This window comes from Camarhynchus parvulus, chromosome 2 (assembly GCF_901933205.1).
Source record: "Camarhynchus parvulus chromosome 2, STF_HiC, whole genome shotgun sequence".
NCBI lineage: Eukaryota > Metazoa > Chordata > Aves > Passeriformes > Thraupidae > Camarhynchus > Camarhynchus parvulus.
In genome coordinates, this window is record NC_044572.1 from 115,324,658 (window position 1) to 115,347,151 (window position 22,494).

Sequence of the window (22,494 nt, forward strand, 5' to 3'; positions counted from 1 at the left end):
AACCCATTCCACCTCTGCTTGTGTCCATCTGGTGCAGCAGTGTCGCTCGCACCCGGGACAAGTTCACTGAACATTGGCATGACTGCTTCCCACCTTCATCACATTCCTCAAACCATAGTGGACTTGCTGCTTTGCTCTATCTGTCTCAAGATACCTGTGAGACCAAAGTGACTCTGACAACTGCCTGACAAGCACAGGCATCTTGTCTTCAGAGTTCATGTGACCTCCAGTGCATCACTGGTGCCATGGTAATTTCACATTAAATTCAGACTGGGTTGTGACCTACCCTTCCTGTATGTGTCTTAGAAGCTCTCTCAAGCTGGTCCTGCAGGCAGCTTGATAGGAGCAAATTTCCTTATGGCTCCCTCATGTGAGGAGTCTGCTGGGGAGACCTTCCCAGGGAGTTCCACTTGAATATATCTTTACACTTTACATCTTAATTTGTTTAGTTTATGTCAGCATTTCTGAGTTACTTGAGGCATCCAGATGGGATTTTTTTACACTTTCCCCCCATCATTTGTGTGTAACTTAGTACTGTTTACACTGTCAAATACTTTGTATTTCCAAGAAAAAGCCTTGTGGCTCCAAAAGCAACCCAATGGCATTCCAAGGAAATAATTTCATGAAAAGATTATGATCATGCATATATGGACGCCTCAGTTTCATAAGGTCACCTCCCAGAGTGTTACTGCCTTTTCAGTTTCTCATTAGAGACATTGTGATAGATGCCATTTTCAGGTCATTCATATGGAAATGAAATATTTCAATGTTTTGCTTGCTTTCTGCATGATCTGTAAGCACAATGCATTCACTTGCTCTTCTTCATTATGCTTTCCTCCCTAGACCAATAGGTTTCTCTTATTGTAGCCCAAATTATGGCAAGAGAAACTTTCCTGGGTAGATGAGCTGTGGGCCATCTTGACTCTATCATCTCTATTTCATACTCTGGTGAGAGTTCCTTTATTTCCCAGAAGCATCCTTAGGTTCCTTTTTAGTTGATACCAACAATTGTCCGTCCATTGCATGAATTCAGTCTCTGAGATCCAGAACTAGCATCTTTTTAGCTCAATAATAAGCATTTTTTTAACAGCTGGTACTATTAGAAATTTTCACTTTTCCACAAATTTTAACATTATTCCTTGACCAAACACTTACTGGCACAAATTTGTTATATAATAAAAGTTAACCTCTATATGACCAGAGTTTCACTCCTACCAAAAGTGGATTGTCTTTGCTAATACTGGTGTCTCTGGTGCACCTAAATATCATGGAAAATCCATTGTGTTGTGTAAACCTTCAGGTGGACAGAGAAGAGGAGGGAAAGGCACTGATCTCTTCTTTATGGTAACAAGTGGCAAGATCCAAGGGAATGGCCTGCAGATGTGTTCAGGGAGGTTAAGGCTGGATATAAGGAAAAGGTTTTCCAACCAGGGGGTGGTTGGGCACTGGAACAGGCTCCCCAGGGAAATGGTCACGGCCCCAAGCCTGACAGAGTTCAAGAAGCATTTGGGCAAGGCTCTCAATCCCACTCCCTGGTGTGACTATTGGGGATGGTGCTGTGCAGGGCCAGGAGTTGGATTTTGATGATCCTTGTGGGTCCCTTCCAACTCAGCTTATTCTGTGATTCTATGATGCTCTGCTGATTTCCTTGGCTGCCATGAAGAAGTGTGTTCCTTCCTCTACAGATCTCTGCTGATGCTTGTAAATGCCTGTGAGGTGCTGTGATCCTTTTACAAACTGCAGATATTACCTTGCATACGTTCTTTGTCTGCCCTGCATTTCTCCATCGTGGGTTCTGTGGATTCTCACACTGCTGGTGTTCTGCTTTCCTGCCTCAGTTTCATTTGCAGAAAAATTGTGGGTGTATTTTCATGTCCACAACATCAAAGCAGCATTTAACCTTCTCAAATTTCAGGCAGGTCCTTCAAATGCTTTGTTCTAAGTAGATTCTGGGTATTTCAGTATGCGGTTTCTTAAATATTTTTTCCCAGAATCTGTGACTTTATCACAAACTGAATTCTAAAATTTTTAAAACTTTTTTACCTTTCTATAAACCACAGCCAAATTTTTATTTTTACTATATTGAATTGTTTGTTTGAAAACAAACATCTCACGTTTCCCTTTATCTTGACTGTAGTGCTTAAATTGCTTTTATAATCTTTCGTAATAAACCTTCTCTTCCCAAAATAATTTCAACAACCAAGGTGCTTCACAACTTCTCTGTCAGAAACTGAGCTACCTTAACACTGGCACTCCTGTTTTATGGATACAGATTGATGTACTGGGCAAATTACTTCAACTACCTTCTGTTGTGTGAAAGAGTTTTGATTTTTACAAATTGTTTAACTTCTCTGTTTTTCTGTTAGGAGATTTTCTTGCTGTTTATTATTGAGAAAATCAGTTGTTCAACAATCATCTTGAGTGAGGAATTTGCTGTATGCAGTGGTGGATTTCACACTGAGCAGACTTTCGTAGTCTGAACTCATTCACAACTCAGTCAGTTCAAATAGCAGAACCTATTTAAGAGATGTCCCAGGCTGTACAACACAGTGCATCTACGATGCAACTAAAAAACTGAAACAACACAGTACCTAGAGGAGACAATTTGGGGGGGAAAAAAAGCTTGTTAACTTTTTATTCTTAAAATTTTGAAGCTGATGGTACCAATTACCAAAAAGTGGTGACCTGATTTTCCCAAACAGATCCTGACAGAAGTGGGGAAATATATTAATGTAACCTCTGCACAGTAAGTTGTCAGTGGAACTTATCTTCAGTTTTTTGTGCAAAGATGTACTGTACATGTACATTACAGTATATATATGATAAAAGTGTGTCATTACCAAGAGTAAAAAAAAAGCAAAACCAAAAACAAAGCACCCAGATGAAGCATCTGCAAAGCATCCAGTAATACTTTTAGCTTCTCACTAACACTTGCAGACAAACATTGGCCTTGGTTGTAACCTCCAAATGTTTTTCAAATTTCTGGATATTCAGCTAAAATATTTTACTTCCTTCCAGAAATAATCTAGCACTACTAGACAGCTGTCCAGTGAACAGCATAATGAGCACTTTACTAAGCTTGGGTACCTTTCTGTGCCAGTTATAGATTTCAGTAATGGGGAGGTTTCAATTGAGTTGATGGACGTAAGTGGGATTAATATGCATTGCACATGTGCAGCACTCTGTAACAGGTAATAGGGAATGCAGCTTTTCTGATAACTTCTCTTCACCTGGCACATTCCTAATAACAAGGAAATCCTTCATTCTTGGAACAACCATTCAATGCAGGGAGTTAGTGATATAGATTTTCTTCTGGTCTGAACAGGTTATTTTCTTTTGTTTATTGCTGTCATTTATGCTCATAATATGGGTTTTGCAGCAAAGCAGATAATAAATAAACCTTACCTTCCTGCCTATTTCTACAATAAATTCTATGGCATATTATAAAGATGATAAAAGCTTCAGCTTTAAATGGAAGCTGTAACCCGAAGCCCTGAGTAACCAGTGATCAGTCAACAGTAAGTGTGGAACGTGACAGGGCAGGAACAGTCTGACAACTTGAGATGCACATGTGCCTTAACATCTGAAATACCACAGAATCATGGGGTAAGAAAGTTTGGAAGATCAGATCCCACTCATAGCTTAAAGCAGGGCAAATTTTGAAATTACAACTAAGCACTACCACTCCAAACAAAACCTCTGCTATTTGCTAGAGGGACAATACCTGCCACTGTGCCAAAAATCTTGCAATGACACCAAGTAATTTGAAAATTTGCACTGCACCCCATGTTCAGAATTTAATAAGGAGGATGTGCTGCTGCCTACAATTACATGAGAAGAGTTCTTGATGGGAAGCCTTCAAAAAAGAAGATACAGACAGGCTGTCCAGTACCTTCCTAGCAAATTTAATGACCTCCAGAGATAGGACAGAGGATACTCCAGTCTCTGCATGGAAAAAACCAAATTAAAGATTTCATGTAGCAGTACTTAATGTGTGACTTTAACTCAATATGAAAAGAAAGAGGAGAATGAAAATTTGTATGGCTTTTTAAACTGAGGTGGCTGAGAAATGGGGTCAGACCTTCCTGTGAACTGCAGTTTTAGCAAATTCAGAGAAACTTTTTCTCTGCTTTTGGCCCTGAAAAAAATAATCAGAGAAAATTTTTAAGGAGTAGATCCAGAGAGTGAAGAATCATGAGCTTGCATGATGCTGTGGCACCTGAAAACACAATTTAGAATAAATTGATAAAGAAACTCCTTTTTGGAGAAGGCAGGGCAAGCACTACTCAGGCAGTAGTCTTCACTGGTAACTCTGAGACTGCTCCTGTTAGGGTCTGTAGTGGGAGCAGATAATGTACAGGATGCCAAAGGGCTGAACAGTGACGTGGTACTACATCCACAGTTTGATATCCATGCTTGGCTAATGATACTGGAAAGACTGAGAAACTGCACCCATTAATGCTCTGCTTTTCTTGCACTACACAGACATCAGAAACCATTTTTCTACTGCTGTCTTTTAAAGCTGCTTTGTAGTCAGAGTTAGGGTGTCAGTAAAGCCAGGTACTGAGGAATAAAAAGTGTGAACTGAAGGGAGGATGTATTGTGGAAATGAAAGACCCATTGCAGAGAGTATAAGCATGTATTTCGTGTAGCAAAGAGTACAAAGTTTAGGTGACATTTAATGCTGCCAAACTGACAAAAGCCCTGATTCTGAGTGATTATGCAATGAGCTGCACTGACTGCTGCCTAGCATTGCTTTAGGTGGTGAACACAGCACAAAAAGAACATCGAAATGGCAAAGTCACGCACTTAGGAAAGGAAAAATCTGAGTATCAAAGTGCAGCTTCAGGGGGCCCTGACTACACCAAGGCTTTACCACATCTCTGGGAGAAACCACTGCAGAGAGAGCTCTACCTTCCACCTGTGGGTTGGGGATGCAGCCTCCCTCTCTGTTGGGAGAGCATAGCGAATGAGCTCCAAGAATTTTGACTGACCATAGCTTTTAAGGCAAGACTGTGACTAGTAGGTTTATGAAACAGGCTCCGCGCTTCCTTGAGCATGAGTTTGGATACACATATACACAGAGTTGCAAATTCTCTCTGTGTAATCAAATCCATGTGTGCCTGGAAAACCTTTTGTGAAAGGTTGGGTCTATGCTCCAAAAGCTCTGAGATTTAAATCTCCACCCTCCAATAATCATAGAAATACTTTGAAATACTTTGAAGTGTGCAGAAAACAATATTTTTCTCTACAAGCCCATGGAGAAACTGTCATCCCACCCCCAGCCTCCACCACTGTTCCCATAAAAATATGTCTGGCTCTCTGTTGAAATTTTTGGGCCCAAAATGTGTAACTACAACAAAGTTGCAACAAGTCAGACAATCAGACAATCTTAGCTATTGGTGGTGCTATTAGCAATGCCTGCTTTTATAACCACAGGGGAAAAACATCAGTGAAAAATATCAGTTCTTTGTACTGCACAGTGCAAGGCTCTTCACTAAGAAAATGGTCTTCATGATGTGTTTCTTAAATGCATGTTGTTGAAAATGCCATGAAACTTGAATTGCAGTCTGATATTGTAAAAATAGCTTTCCTAAAAATATCTTTTCCACAATGTATCTTTAAGTCTTTCCACGTGTATTTTTAACACGACTCGTACTTTTTTATTATCAAAACTTATTCCAAGGACATTAAATTATGGTCAGGTTTCTCATTACCAAGGCACTGCTCTGTTGTTAAAAAAAATACAGAGAGAAAGAGATCACAAAAGGGCAGGCACAAAGAGATTGTTTTATTGCAGACCTGACACATTGGTCTGCTTCTGTTAAATCAGTCTGGTGACTGTGTGGGACTTTGTGAAATACAAATACACAAAACAATTTTCCCTTCATCATGAAAGGATAAGACAGCAAAGCAATCTCACTCAGAGACTGGGACAAGGACAGAGACTGAATCGCGAAAAAAAATAAGAGGGTGGGTTTTTTTCCTTAGGCTTCTCTTGGTCTGAAGAATAAGAGGCTGTATATGAGGCACAGGTGATGCTGCTGTCAGGTGTTAATCTGAGGCAGGGTGTGCTGCCTCATATTGCACCCACCAAGAGCTGGGTCTCCCCTGGTGTGCAGGCATTTGGCATTTTGACTCCCTTTAAAACAAAGTAGCTCATGGGCTTTGCTCTCACACGCATACACGCATATTCACACACTCATGTTGAAATAGAATAAAAACGGAAAACATATCTTCACCATGGGGCACTTATCGCTATGGGACATTTATCAAAGCTGACAGGGACCAAAAAAATTGTTTTAAAAAGGGGTTGTGCAAGCGCTAGGTGAAGGGAAACCTTGAATTTTAAAATGAGGTTTCCGTCTCAAACAAATTAGAGTAAAATGCAAAATTCTTCATGTAATAAGACAGGAATCTAGCTCTTGTTTAACAGATAGCTCTGAGAAAATGAGTACCAAGAGCCTGTGATACCACCAAGAACTTTTATGGAGGAGTCAACACAAAGGATTATTGTAACTTACTGCTAGATGCAAAGATATTTACTGGAAAATGAATGATTTCCATCAAATACTTCGTTTCAGTCCATCAACAATTGCCAATAGGAAAATTGTTTGATCATTTTCTTCTGACCATGCTAGGTTATAATCACATCACAATGATGGTTTATAATCCCCTTTCCATACTGCTTTTAAGATGATTCCATGCATTGTTCAAGCCAGGCTAGATCAGACTTCTGTTCAGCAGCAAATAGGTTGCCTAGCACTATAAATAACAAAATCTCCTTTTCTCCATCATCAGCTTTCAATCACTACACAAGTGTAATGCGACTTGAGGAGTTCTGTTTAATACCTTGGTGCTTCCATGGGCAAAGATAAAAAGCTTCTCTGCAAAGTCAATAGGTCTCCTGAGAAGCAATGCAAGTGCCACAAGACCTTTTTAATTGCTTTTCTTTGGCTGACTTTAACTAATGCTGTGGGCATTTCTCCTCACCATGGCAGTTTGGCCTTTGCTCACACACAGCTATTTCAGTAGAGAGCAAGTGTACACACAGATGTGTGTGTGTGTACATGTATATATGTACATGTACATATATATGCAAGTGACAGTGTGAAAAAATATAGAATAAATGTTTTACCAAGACAGTGTTGAGAATCTCAGCAAAAGAATGCATATCTAAAGAGACAATCTCTGTACAGGGGTTTTTGTTTAAAATCTCACTACTGGACAAGAAATAAGGCATAAATGCTGTATATTATGCTTTTCATGACCAACTTTGCATGCACTCAACTGATTTCTTTCAAGACCATTTTAAATCCTGCTGAATTTGCCTCAGTGCCATATTCTTTGCCCTAACTCTTTCACTCCCTGTGTTTTCAATCACAGTGTCCTACAGATCTACTGCCCTTCAGGATCAGTGCAAGGCCTCTCTATGGAAATAGAAATAGCTAAGAGAGAGCTCCAAATAAGAATAGATAAAGAAAACAGTGGTGTTCTTTACTATAGTGGTTAATGGTACTAATTAATTTGGTTTAAAGCTTAACTCTAAAAAATTACATTCAAAAAACCCCTGTTCTCTCTATTCTTTTTTAAAAAGTATATATTAAAAATAGAACATTTTTTGGGTCAAGTTTTCAATGCCAAACTTTCAACTCCAGTGCTCCTGTGTACTTTCTTTTCCAGGTGCTAGGGAATTAGGATGCTCCTTGGTTAAAGCTGTCTTAATGCTGACTGTTACTTTCTTTGGTGGAGGTGTTCCTTGTGCTGGTGGGCATTTTACTTCAGAATTCCCTGCATTAAAATCTTATTAAAATAAAAGCTAAAATTTTAGCTCAAAATAAGACACCTACTTATTTACCATACCCCCAAAACTGGGATCAGCTCAGACCCACAAACAGCTGCCAACAGCTCAAGTGGAGATAAAACACACCACTTTATCTCCTGGTGTCAGGGAGAAGGGACTAGAGGGAGGTCACTTCTCTCAGTAACCTAAATCTTGCACAGGGACTTTATTGCCATGATGATTTGGAATGAGCAGCCAAAGCTCAGGGGTCACACTCAGCCCAGGGCTTGGTGTGTGACACATCCCTGCTGAGCTGTGCTCACCCAGCAGGTCTCCAGGCCAGGCTTGCTCTGTGCCCAGCACGTTTTGCCATTTCTAATTAAGCCCAAAACTGCTTTCAGCTTTGATGATCTTCCTGCTGGTTTTTCCTTCCCCCACAACTAATTTCAGACATTCACATTCAGTGAGATACAGGAATAGAAGCAACTCAGCTTGCAGTCGCCCTGCCTTAGGGAAGCTGAATATAAACAGGTTTCTGAGCTACAGTTTACACCAGAAATCAGAACACTGGAGACAATGCAGCCTCGTTTGCTGGAGCTGGCTAAAAAGATCATACCAGCTTCCTAAACTAACTCTGAAAAATAGCCTCCAGCTAATTCATGTCCCTTCCTAAGCTGCCTGTGACCCAAACTACCTCTCCTTAGCTTAGTGGGTGACTGTCACTCTTCTTGTTCCACCAGAAGCATCCTGATCTGGCCTTACCTAATATGACCTAATCTAGAACAAACTGCAGCACCCCATTTGCACACATGCATGAGCTACTTCCAAATTAGTGTCTCAGTGCTCTGGGTTTTACTTTTTAATCACATTTTTAATTCCTCTCTTCCCTGTGAACCTCCTCAACCAAGCCCCTGAATGAACCTACTGTTTCTCTATTAATATAATTTATTCATCTATTTTTTTGTTATTGTTTCTGGAGGGAGCCTTACTCTCTACCTTTAGTGTGTAAAAGAGGGGTACATGCCAAGCAAAAAAGTAGCACCAGGACATGGTGTAAATCCAACAGAGTTGCTGCTTCTGGAAAATTTTCTGTTCCTAAATTATTCTGAGCTGGTTCAGAAAAGGGTTTCTTGCGAAAAGGTAGTGAAGAAATTCCCCTTTTGCCCCAAGGTTACAAATTATTTTGTTAGACCAGATGACATGACAGCATGATTCTATCAGGACAAATCAAAGTTTACTGAGCAAATCTGTGTTCTATAACCTGATTTATTGGTGCCATCTGCCAATACCCATGAACAGATGCTCTGTAGGACCTCACTAGTGTGCAATAATGACTGGGAGAAACCCACTGCAAATGACTGAATTTTTAAAGTTACTGAGTGTAGCAGGAGAGATAAACATAATAAAAAATGCCTTGGAGAATGTATCCCAGTGTTAATTTTGCAGTTCTGGTTCTCTGACAGAAGTACTTCAGAGCATCTTCATCTACATATGTGGGTCTGAGATGTAAAAATAAACCAAGAACTCACAACTTCCCATGATTTTGCTCCAGTCCTTTGCTATTATGTGCTTCAAAAAAAAAGAGAGCATTTTGGTGTGAGCAGTTACAGTCACAGCTTACACAAAATCAATGAATTTTTCATGATTGCAAGAGTTCTTATGGTCATATTCAAGCAGATCAGGATTGCCATACTGCTAGCACTAATGTCTTTCTTTTTAGTGTTTTTCCCCTGCTCTGCAGCTATTTTGAAGCCCCATGTACTCTGAGGGCATGCCAAGGTAGAAGTAAGCGATTTGCAATTATTGCCACTGGCAACATTAATTTTGCATTCCCATCTCCTCAAAAACACAGAGGAGCAAAAAGAGATAACGGAAAGACAAGCAACTTGTCGGGGTGGAGATTGGAAACGTGCCTGGGATCAGTGGAGGCACTGCAGAAGGTGAGGGAGAGCAGCCCCAGCTCCTGCAGCCCCAGGGAACACCTGTAGAGGTGCAGGAGCAGCCCAGTCCCAGTGTCCTCATGGCCCTGGTCCTGCCTCCCACTGCCTCCTGCCAAACTAAACATCCATCCCTTAGGAGCTGCATTAAAGTAAAAGCTGAAATTGTAGCAGTGGAAGGACACTTTGCCTTCTTGCCTAGCATGCTGTGTTCAACAACCGACTCTGTCCATATCTAGGGATCACATGGAATTCATTCAAACGTGCTCAGGAGCATATTGTTGATGGACACAGCCTATCCAACATCTGACAAAGCTGTAAAATCAGGGAACAGCAATTTTCAAGCACTGTCACTGTTTCAGAGGCTGAATTTGGGTCGGAAGCTGAAGAGTAGAAATCCTCCTTCCCTTTTTGTGCCAATTCATTAAAACCACACACTCATGGAAATTCTCCATAGAGAAACTATCACTGAACTATTAATAAAATCTTCCTGAACTATTAATACCATCTCTGGGAGCTTTAATCCACCTTGGGAACTGATTATGTAAGTGGACGAGCCTGAACATGCTGTTTTTATCCTCAGTTTACATGACATTTCACTTTAAACAGTTTTGTTTATGACTGATATCTTCCTGAATCTGGGGGCAATTATTTTCTTTCCAGAGGAATTGTATTTGGAGTTGTAGTGAACTGTCAAGTATGGTTGAGATAGAAGTTCATTGGGGTGTGTGCTTGGTTTTCTGATTAGAAAGGATAAAGGATATGAAAGCACTTTAAAAATGCTTATTTCTCAAAATTCAGACATTCTGTAACCTAGAAGTACGCTGTAATATGGATTTTGAGCTCAGGTCTTTGGTCTATGATGTCAGTTCTTGTAGTTTGAAAGGAATGACCTTGAGCATTAGGCTGGATTGATTCCTATTTTTCATATTCCAAAGATGGCTTTGCGTTCCTGACACACTTCGGTGTGAGGAGATGCTGGAAAATCATGTTGGTTTTTAGCTTCCAGGCAGTTCCAAACAACACCATAGTAAAAGGTTTCTGATGCATACTCATGCCAAAAGAAATAGGTGTTTTCATGGCAAGAACAAGCAGAAAGAAGGAACAATTGTCTCTAATCGACCTCATAGCTTCCAAGCACCCCTCCTAAGCTATTAAATGGAATATTATGTACCAAAGGTTTTCAGTTCCAGGCTCAGTTCAAGAATTTTTTCTGCACAGGAGGTCTGAGCAGAGATGGGAAACAATGATCCCCATAATATTTTGTTCTGACCTGCAGGCTTGGAAACATATCTATCTGAAATGAAAGATCTATTGAAGCCTGCATGGGTTTGGGGAAGTCTGTTGCAGCTCCACTGTGTTCATTACTTTCTCTTTAGGCATGATAAAGAAGAGAATAACTGAAAACAGCAAAGAAGCAAATATATAAAGCAAAACAAAGACAAATCAGGCAAAAGAATAGGCCCATCAATGGCCCCAGTTTCATTAAATCAACTCATACTCGGTTTGGACTATTTTCTCTCTCTCAGTTTGCCTATATTGCTCTGGGAAGGTGCCACTGCAGCATTGTTAGATATATTCCTTATTTTAGATCAATTTAAGTCCAGTGAAGAAGGTCTGGACTGACTGGGGAGTGAGTCAGCTGTCCAAGAAGATATCTCAAATTCTTTCACTGAAGTGTGGATTGGATGAGTGTACAGTGAAGTGGATTGAGAACTGGCTCAAAGGCAGATCCCAGAGGGCCCAAATTAATATCACAGGGTCAAGTTGGGGTCCCATCACTAGTGATGTCCCAAAGGTTCAGATTAACTTATTCATCAATGACTCTAAGGAAGGGGCAGATGCCTCCTCAGCAAGTGCAGTAGGGCAAGAGGGAATGGGTAAAAACTGATGCATGGGAAGTTCCACCTAAACATGAGGAAGAACTTCTTTCCTGTGCTCCAGGGTGAGAACTGGAACAGATTGCCCAGAGGGGTTGTGGAGCCTCCCTCACTGGTGATACTTGAGGATCATCTGGACACAGTCCTGTGCCATGTGCTCTGGGATGACCCTGTTTGAGCAGAGAGTTTGGACCTGATGGCTGTGGTCCCTTCCAGCCTGATCCATTCTGTGATTCTGTGATTCCCTGCTATTGCTAAAGAGCAGGTTAGCTTGATTAGGACTGGATTGAATGTATTTATTTACTCTGTAATTTCACTGCTGAGCAATGTGCTAATGTGTCCAGCCTTGTTTTCAGAGGAGAAGACAGTAATGCCCAAAAATAATTAGGACAATTCATGTGTACTATGTTTCATTTATAACATTGGAATAAACCCCAGGTATATCCTCAGGACTGGGTATTTTTGACAAGGAATCAGGTTAAGAAAAGGCTCCATGATCCCAGAGTCCATTTCACAGTAGACTCCAAAAACTGTACCTCATTATAAAATACACCTTCCCAAGGAATCACAAGACATGAGAAATCAAAAGAGAATTCCTAAAAGCAAAACCTCTCCAGCAGAAAATCAATTTCAGCTACTTTCAGCTTGCCCCAGGGAGCAGCAGAGACACTAAGTGGGGTGTGGGAAATGTCTCATACATCTTCCTGGAACTGCACAAGGCAGACCTCCAGACAGGAGCTTTTCTTTCCAAGACAGCTCTGCTCTAATTAGGGACTTCTACAAAATTAGTATGTTGCAGTTCTAAACAGTTCTGGATGATTCCCATATCAAATTTCTTTGGGTTTGGGTTTTTTTTTCCTTTAAAAAAAAGTCTTTGTCCTTGTTCTAATTGACAGGCTTACAAAAGCAGGTGGACTGAGGGATGAAGGTCAAATTGAACTTAATGTGCTTAATAGGGCAAGGAACAAAGTTTAGAAGAAAGTTACACACCAAAAAAAATCTTCTTTGGTTGTTTTTTTTTTGTTTGTTTGGCTGTCTTGCTTCCTTTTCAAGGGTCTTTGTGCACTTTTTGGTGTACCTTCACAATTAAAAGAAAGAAATTGCCTTTAAATTAAATTGTTGTATCAAGGGCTTTCCTGTAAGACAGATATGTGAGATAGAAGCTAGTTTATAGACTCAACAATCTACATTGGGTGGACATAAAATTAATTTTCTATATAGGAAAGTGCATCCTGCTCCTTTTTTTCTAGAGGCAGACTGCTAGCTTAAACCTCTGGCTGGTTCCTATAATTCTCAGTATTTGGGCCTTTCTGGGTATTGTTAAAGCTGGTCAACATGTCCTAAAAAATACATGTTGCCCCTTGAAAATGAAGACTGACTGATGTTTCTCACTAAAAATGATTAATATAATTTGTGCATTCCAGCAGGAAGGCAAAAATTTTTTCTTTTTCAGGTCACTATAAATCTCTGTGTTTTAAAGTTATTCCCTTGCTTCCAATATTTCATTTCTTTACTTTCCTGTGCTTCAGACTCAGATTGGATTTTCTACACTGACATTAGCTGCTACAGTACAGCCTGGGAACTGCTGTGACAATTTACTTCCAAAGAGCAGAGGTGTCAGAAGCTTCTTCCTTATAGATACAGCTTGTATCTATAAGGGATGGCAGCCAGCTTGACAAATATAGAATTAATAATAAATAAATAAAGAAAGAAAGAAAGAAAGAAAGGCAAATATGGAACTTTCCAGTTTGTCTTAGGTTTTTTTTTTTTGTTGTTTGTTTGTTTGGGGGGGGTTTTTTGGTTTTTTTTTAATAATCTGTGAAAAGCTCCAAATCTTAAAAGCTTCATTCCCATGTGTGAGGAAGGCAACTGAATTTGTGAATTTTGCATGAGATGGGCATTTTATGGCTCTGGTGTGCTATAAAACACAATTTTAGGTTATCACATGGTAGAAAATCACTTTGGGCTTCACACTTCTGTCAGTCCATGTGTTTTGCTAGCTGGGCTCAGACTCTCTGCAGCAATTTCTCAGCAGTCAGTTGAAGCCACTGCAACATGCAGCACTGCAGCACTTTATCTCAGTCAGATCTGCATCCTAAACTCCCATGAAAAGCAGTGGAAACACACTCTTCTTTATTGAAAATGCACACCCCAACAGGACATATGTCATCCTTATAGAGAATTATAGAATCACTGAACAGAATCACAGGGTTGGAAAGCCATCTAGTTCCAATCCCTCTGCCATGGCAGGGATGCCACTCATTAAATCACATTGCTCAGGATCCCACTAAACCTGGCCTTGACCACTTTCAGGGATGGAACACCCACAATTTCTCTGTTCCAGTTCCTCAGCAGCCTCTAAGAAAAGAATTGCTTCCTAACATCTTATCTAAACCAGCCTTCTTTTAATTTAAAACCTTGTTCTGTAACTATCTGCCCAGATAAGAAGTCCCTCTCCCTCCATTTTATAAGCCTCTCTAAGGTACTGGAAGGCTGCAATGAGGTGTCCCCAGAGCCTTCCCTTCCCCAGGCTGAACAACCCCAGCTCTCTCAGCCTGTTTTTGTAGGAAAGGTGCTCTATTCCTCTGATCATCTTTTTGGCCCTCCTCTGGACTCACTCTAACAGGTTGACATCTTTCATGGCCTGAGGACCCCAGACCAGGTGTGGTCTCAAAAGGTCAATTCATCATTTACTTGAATTTAAAATGGGATCACCTGTGATGTTACACTGCTTGTCCTCCTGTGTGCTGGCCTGACTACCCCATAGTCCTTCCCAGTACATCCAATATGCAGATTTGTAATGATTTCAGATCTACTGACCTGTCTGAGGTGGAAGTGGGTTATTTCGCTGTATAGCAAGAGAAAAAGATATCACTCAATGCCTGAGGCTGCTCACAAACATTACCCTAGTATGGTTTTAGATGTCAGCCAGGACAAATCACAGCTAGAGAGTATGGAGGGTCCTGATGATGTGCCTGGGGTTGCAGGAGGTGCTGTATGCATACATATTGCTAAATCTGGGGGAAAAATTGACCTTGAAGCAGAACAGAAGCTCTGCAGAGAAGGTGTATAAGGGGATTTTTTCATATCATCTCACAAATCCACCCTGTATTCTCACCAGCTGCGCTCAATCTCTGATGCTCGGGAGGAAGGCGAGAGAAAGCCCCAGGACACCCTGTGCTAATTGTGGGGGGAAGGAACCTGCCTGGGTCCCAGAGCCAAAGCCCTGAAGGAGGAGACCTGATTATACTCTGCTTTTCCTGCTGAGCTGTAGGGGTTAGGAGCACACACAGGATGAGGACGGCTTCATCAGAATCTCCCTTCACAGCGGAGAGACAGGCTGCTCTCCTCCCCTTGGAAGTGTATTTGCACACAGCCGCAGCGGTCGTCCCATTATTTATGCCACGCGAAAAAAAAATAAATCCTAGGCTCTTCCTTGACTGGCGTTTGTTGGATAAGCTCGTAGGTACAAAACACCCTTCACAATGTGCAATAACCTGTAAAGACAGGCCAGCAGCCGCCTCCCCTTCTCCTGGGCGTGGCGGGCTGGCGGAGGATGCTGTAGGATGCTGTGCGAGCGCCTCTCCAGCGGGACGCTCCCTGCATGTCAATGATGCCCCGGCTGCTCGTGCCGAGCCGGGCAGCGGCTCCCGCAGTTTCCATGGTGCTGCCATGGTGCGCTCTCCCCACACCTTCACTTATCAGCATTTCCCACCCATCCTCCTCCCTGTAATGCGCTGCTTGCTCACCCCGAAAGGTCAGCCATTGTAATGATGATTTTAGCAGGGGGAGGCAGGGAGGCCGAAGGGTGAAAAGGTGAGCTCTGAGCAGCGCTGTGCGTGGGAACCCAGGGCTTGCCTTGCGCTGTACAATGAGAAATTAGAAAGCTTCCCCTCGTCAACCCCCTCTCACTTCCCAGGCCGGCCGAGTCAGATGTCCTGACGGAGTTAAAAAATGTTCGTGAGAAGGGGCTGGAGACCCGACTTTAAATCTCCAGCATCTCCTCGGCAATTGATGTGCCAGTGTGTGCAGGGGCGAAGGGACTGCCTCTGTCCGCAGAGGAAACTGATACAAACGCTTACAGGCATCTTTTTTGTTTCTCCATTTTCCTCCTGCCCCCTCCCAGTGCTCGTTTGCAGATGGAAAGAGACAGATTTTTCCTCCGACTTTCATCCTATAGACTGGCGGAGTAAAGCACTGCATCTCTTAACTGCCTTCCTTTCTTTCTTTCTTTCTATAGGACAGCTTTCCTGCACGTTTTGGAGGAGTCCATTTTGTCAATCAGCCCTGGTACATCCATGCCCTGTACACGCTAATCAAACCATTCCTCAAAGACAAGACAAGGAAAAGGGTAACTAGATGGGGGTGGGGAGGAACCTGCAGATCTGGATTTTCCAAGTAGCTGCCTGTTTTCTTTTCTAGGTTTTTGTGGGGTTTTTTTCTCTCAATTTTCCATATGTTATAAAAAAGTCGCTGCTGTTATTAAAAATTAGAGTTTAGAATGGTCTGAATTGAATCAATAACTCAGCCAGGGACCAGCAATTCATTATCACTAACAAAGCGTGGATACATTTTACTGGGACATGCTCAGGGATAGAGAGAACTGGCAATGTGGAGGGACTATGAGGCCTGGCTGAAGTTACTTGCAAGCAAGGGAAAATTCAGTTCAACTCTTTTTGTAGGAGTAAAAATTCATATTACATTCCTTCAGCAGGGTGACTGTTTTCACATGATAGTAACTCACTTGCTTCCACCAAAAGTGCCCATGCCTGAGGGCTGTTTGCTCACACTGCAGAGGCAGATCCTCTCCACTGAAACCAAGTGAAACTGGTGGTTCTGCAGCCATCCTAGCCATTTGTTCTTTGCAGTGTGTCGAACAACAGCTGAATAATCCCTCAGGAGACCCCAGAGCCCACCCTGAGCTGGGTCTGACTAGGCAGGAAAAGGGTAGCACCCACCTGAAAGCAAAGAGGGATTAGAGGAACAAGTGTTGCTGAAGCAGCACCGAGCAGTGACACAGCTTGATACACCCCTGGAAATGTCTGTCCTGGGGTGCAGGGCTAGTGGCCCCCTCAGATGCTGAAGTCCTACTCTTTACGCCTGCTTTCAGTAAGCTCCACTGTCACCCTTTTCTTCTCACTGCTCTTCACGTAAGCCTCTATCCTCTTACAGTAGCAATAATCAGTCATAATTCCTGACTTCTGCTTCTCCTGATCTGGTACTTAAGAAACTGAAATTGTCAAGTGCCAAAAGCAAGCGAATCGGAGTTTACAGAAGTGTTAGTAATGCCAGCCTAATTCTTCAGCTGCCCACCCCGAAGTCAATCCCCCCTCTTCTGCCAACCGAGTAAGCCCTGAGAGCTTTTGAAATTCCCACCTGAAACTGCAGAGTCAACTAATGACGCTCCACACCTCATTAGCGCTGCTATGATTGTACTTAATGAAGTAAGGAGTGGGTGATGACTTCGAACATTCTTTTTTATTTGTTAAAGATCTTTCTGCACGGGAACAACCTGAACAGCCTCCACCAGCTAATACACCCCGAATGCCTGCCCTCTGAGTTTGGGGGGACTCTGCCTCCCTACGACATGGGGACGTGGGCTCGAACGCTGCTGGGTCCCGACTACAGCGATGAGAACGAGTACACCCACACCTCCTACAACGCCATGCACGTGAAGCACGCCTCCTCCAACCTGGAGAGGGAGGCCTCGCCCAAGCCCATGAAAAGGTCAGTACTGCCCTTGAAATCAGCTCTTTTTTGGCTCCCTGAACAGGTTCGGCATAAATCTCACAGGAAGGGCTCATCTGGCTCGAAGGGAGGCAGGAATGTGGCAAACGTTGATGGTGAGGAGCACTTCACTCCGGGCTGTGCTCGTGGTGTGGTGGGAGAAAGGAAGTCTCTTGGTGGAGCCGTAATTACTTATCTGATTACTGTGCATGAAAATGAGGGGAAATTAATGAGCCCCTGTACGGGGCATTACAGAAAGTACATCAGGGTGAGATGCTGTCCGGCACGGTGCAGTGCACCCAGTGCACTTCAGCACTGGTCCCAGTTCCTTGCCGCCGCTCTGCTCCTGCTGACCCGCTTGTTATCCGTGAGGGATTTACCTCCTTGGAAAAGCAGCTTTTGTACGATGAACACCACTGCCCTCTAAAGGGAAAAGGAGTTGGTCTTCTCCCTCTGCTTCTGCTCTCACTGGCTCTGCAAAGCCCTGCAAAGAGGGTTGCAGAGCTGCTCTTTAAATGCTCAGATTTTAGTTCTAGTGATTGTGCATTCAGCTCTGAATGCTCAAAATTACTCTGGAGCGTGTTACCTTCAGTAGCTGGACTGATTGTGGGGATGGGGTCAGGAAGTCGGATACCTGGCACAGACCTGTGGTATGGCTCAGCCAGCACCAGCTGCAGTGAGCCATGGCCATGTAGGCTTCCCTGTATGAATGTAACATCTGCACTTGCCTCACCCCTGGCATCCCCTCCATGAAACTGCTTTCCCTGCAGATCGCATGGTGCTTTCCTCGCTGCTGCCACTTGATGAGTGCCGTGCTCACAGGCACGGCGTCACTCCCCGTGACAGGGAGCGGCCATCATTTTGTCACAGCAAAATCAAAGCTGACAACACAGGCAGGCCATAATGTCATGCAATTAATTTTGAAAGTCTTTCATCTTCAGAGGAAAAAAGAAACGCATTCTTGATTCACAGCTCCCTTCCAGGTCAGAGGGATGCCACGCAGCTGTGTCTGCAAAGTGAGGCCTCGTGCTGGAAACACTAACACTTATGACTGACTGCAAGAGCTCACAGGGACATAAGACTTTCAGCCTTGAGCCTGCAGCCTTGTCATGAAGAGGGGTGGCCGCCTGCATTGTCAGCAGTTCTCACTCTTGACCACCAACCGAGGCTGGGAGCCAGCACGAGTTTACAAAGCCTGCCCCAGAGAGCTGAGTTTAAACCAATTTATTTTCAAGAAATATTTCAGTGAAACACACTGAATTATTTTAGAAAAATACTAAATATTTCTTTATTAACAAACTAAATCCCCATTTACATAGCTTTATAGAAAGAAATCTGCAGTTTTTTAAAGCTCCAAATATGTAGAGAGCTGTTCACAGGTAAATCTTTGCTGCGGATCTGATCCTTGGCTGCAAAGAAGGGAGCGTCTTATTGTGCCCTCAGGGGAGAACCTCAGCTTGAAAATTAGTTCAGTGCCAGAAAACCCTGCCTTGAGGCAAAGCCTTCTTTTATAATCTGTTCACTAATAAAAAAGTGCACTAATACAAATACGGGGAGGGGATGAATCTAATTTGTCATGTTGCCTCTGGGCAGACTAGATCTAACTTTTAGCCTAATTTCGTTACTCGGCGGTTAAGTCAACCATCTGATCTTGCACCCCGTGGTCACTACTTGCTGTTAAAGGTGAAAAGTTCACAGCTCCAACAGATTTTCTCCTATGAGTATTTGCTTTGATTCTTCTTCTCCTGAAATTATGGTTTGGCCCAATCACAGGTAAAAGCCTATGTTTAGAAAGCATGATTGTGTGCTTTATTAGATTTTTTTAAAATCAGATTTATATCTAGGGCATTTTAAAAGGTCTCCAGATTTCTACGAGCATTTCCTGTCTTTATATATCTCCCACCTTGCCTCTTTATGTTCATATATCTCTAACACAATGTGAAAGTCAGGCTATAACTGAGATTTCTGGATACTCCAGAGAGGTTGGCTCTAGGCATAGGTGATCTTCTAACATTATTCTTCATCTTAAATATAACTCCCTCACAATTGTTGTATCATTTCTTTCTCTTATTAAAACAATTTCTAGTTTTATTGAAAATATCTCCTCTGGTCCTCCAGCCCTGGCATACCTGTTAGGTAACGTGTTAATTTTGTGGGTTTTCTGATGAAATGATTGGTTTAACAAAAAATAAAGGTAAAGGTCAGTGAGTTTTCTTTAGCAATCATGTTCCACTGAAAGGGGCAAATATGCAAAGACTGAGCCTTCTTAGGTTTCTGCAATTTAAGGCTGAAAAGCCTGAACAATTACAGGACTTTTCCTCTCTGACTGCCCAGACATCACTGCAGTTTACCTGCCCTGTAACCAGCTGCAGGGGAGGGCAGTGCTTATGAGACTTGGCTTTACCCGGGGGGCTGAAATTGCAGTGGTTGTTCCCAGCTGTGGCACTGTCCTGCTGTGTGACAAGGTGCAGAGCTGCAGCCCCTCCTGGCTCTGTGGCCACTTGCTGTAAAGCCACACAAGCCCATCCTTGCTAAAGCTGCCACTGGATCTGAGGAATGTTAAAGCACATGGAATCTTTGAGCTTAGGGCAGCTGTAACAGCTGAGAGCCTTGCACTGTGACCACAGAGATGTGTCTCTGTGAAATGAAATGCCACCATTCTCTACACCTGGAGAGAAGCTCGCCCTTGACACCTACTCCAAAAATAGTGTCTCACAATTTTAGTAGCAGAGAGGCTGAGAAATCAAGGTATGAATTATAGATCTGGAAGAAAATTGCCAGGAAATGGAATCAGATAATCACTGACCAAAATACTGTTGTAACGCACATTAGCAAATGAATGCAGAGGGGGGAAGGAGGCCCTTTTCAAGATGCTCCTGAGACCAAACTGAGAACTAAAATAAATCTCCAAATGCAGGCCGGGAAAAAACGAGGCACCAAGCAGCAGTGAGAGGGGCTGAAGCTGGAGCAGGCACCTGCCTGTAGGTTGGCTTTAGGACTGACAGCAGTGCTTTGGCTCCTGTCACCATGGCAGGGACATGTAAATTGAAACAGGTTCACCTGACAACTCTGGGGAGGATGAGGAGAGCAGAGAACATATTTTTCCAGCAAGAAGCTATAGAAGACAGTGGGTTTTTTGACTTCAGAGAGCAAAGGTTGAAATGGATTTGAAGGGAATAAACAAGGGGGGAGAGAACAAGTACTTGAGAAAAAGGACAATTTAGGCATTAGGCATGAGATCAAATGGGTATAAGTTGATCAAAGTATACCTTGGCTGCAAATCAGAGTTTGTTTGCTAGCCATCAGAGGCCAGAAACAGTGTGCCAGTATGACAGTCTGACTGATACAGGAGCAAAAGACTAATGTGAAGGGGTTACAGGAGATTAAATTTGCATAGCAAAATCTCATTAGATTCCAACTTCTGCTCCATTTAACAGCAATGGAACCAGAACATTATCTTCTTCCCAGTCACAGGCAGGGGTGGTTTTCCTAGTGACTTGCACAAGATTTGTTCTCAAGAAAGAGTCCTTGTTGACTTCAGAGAATGGAGTTGTTGTAGATGGGGAAAGGATTAAAAATCTTCTTAGGGAAAGGCTGCCACTGACTGTAGTCAGTGACATAATCTTGAAAATTTTGAGATTTGACAGGAGTCTACAATATGGAAAATCTTTAATCAAAACCATTGCAATTTTTCCACCAGTGGCCACATGAAGTCCCACTGGAGCAAAACCAAACCAGGGGAAATGGCATTTCCATCTGCAGTATTGTCTGGGATTCCAAGTACTGTATGAACAGATGGGAAACAAAGCAAAACAGCTGATGACTCCACATAATGACTCTTAATTACCAGGGAGGGAGGGGCGGGGGAGCGACAATAATAAAAATCCATTCAGAATGTATGTTTGTTAAGATTCAGCTCAGTGAAGTCTGAAATGTGCAAGGTGGTAAACATGCAACCCAGCATTAATACAGCAAACTTAGTTTAATCTGAGAGCCTGGCTACATCCATTAGACAGTCCTGGGAGCAGCAATGGCAACAGGCCCTTCCCCTATCTTGAGCCATCTCTTCTGAAGGGTCCACATCCATCCAGTAATCCTGTCACTCAGGAGTTTTGGGATTTCAGAGTCATGTAAATGGTGCAAAATTTGGAGCACAGGGAAGAATATGACCTCCCTTTCAGCTGTGGCCAAATCTTCTGTGATCTCTGATGGTCAGAAAGGGGCCTTGAGTCAACAGGGATCTCACACAAAAGCAAAGCATTTGCCTGAGGCATTCATGCTGGCTTTTGCTGATGAAGTGTTTTTTTAGGAGCAGCTGGAGGTTTTATCTGAGTGTGCAGTTTAACAAATAGTTATGGTGGGTGGTTAAGCCTAGCAGTTAAAGAGTCAGAGACTGCTCTCAGCATATCAGTGTGCCAATCGGGTACAATTTTTTAGTCCCATTCTCCCAACAGTATGTATGTGTCCATAGCTATTTGGATACCTAAAAGCAGTGGGTGAGCATCCCCAGGTGAAGGGATGGATTCAGTGGCTGGGGAAGATGTGAAAGAGCTCCGTTCTTTGAAGTTTCCTTTATCCTCCAGTGTCACCCTTGCTCTTACACTGGGGTCCAGCAGCAACAAGTAACCTGCAGCAGCATGTTCCCTCTCTGTGACTCACTTTTCTTTACAAGAACTGCCCTTCCTCAGCTGCACCTGAGTCACTTCTTGATGTTTGAACTTGCTCTTCAGCCCAACTGATGAAGACTGTTCTCTGCCTTTGCTTGGGCACCAAGCACAACCTGGGAGCTCAGTGTTCCTTCTCTGCCCTCCCAGGCATCAAAAGAGCACTAGCTTTTAAACTGCTGCCAGTGCAAATAGGTTTGAAAATTTAAAATTGCCTTGCAGAGAAGAAAATTCTACCTAACGACTAGATATATATTCTGGCTAAACAACAAAATTATTTAATCAAAATATAATTAATGATAACTTTATTCAAATTTGGGGTTAAAAATTATTCTTAGGATAACATGGGTTGTAAGAGCATTAGTAGCACAGAGTCAAGTTTATCAGAGACCCTGTAAATTCAGAGTTAGGGTAAAACTTATAAAGTAGAGCCAAGCACATTAATTATGAACATGTACAATCTGTGCATTATGTTTTGTACTGTAAAATAAAAACTTAAAGAA

The 22,494-nt window shown here is 42.5% G+C and overlaps 1 protein-coding gene across 1 annotated transcript in view; it reads left to right on the forward strand.

The window, feature by feature from the left end:
* CLVS1 (clavesin 1) overlaps positions 1–22,494 on the forward strand; it is a 96,182-nt gene that overhangs the window by 61,304 nt on the left and 12,384 nt on the right. The window contains exons 4-5 of the mRNA XM_030944058.1: positions 15,841–15,951; positions 17,092–17,327. Of these exons, the coding sequence (XP_030799918.1) occupies positions 15,841–15,951; positions 17,092–17,327 (347 nt within the window). The remainder of the gene's footprint in view (positions 1–15,840; positions 15,952–17,091; positions 17,328–22,494) is intronic.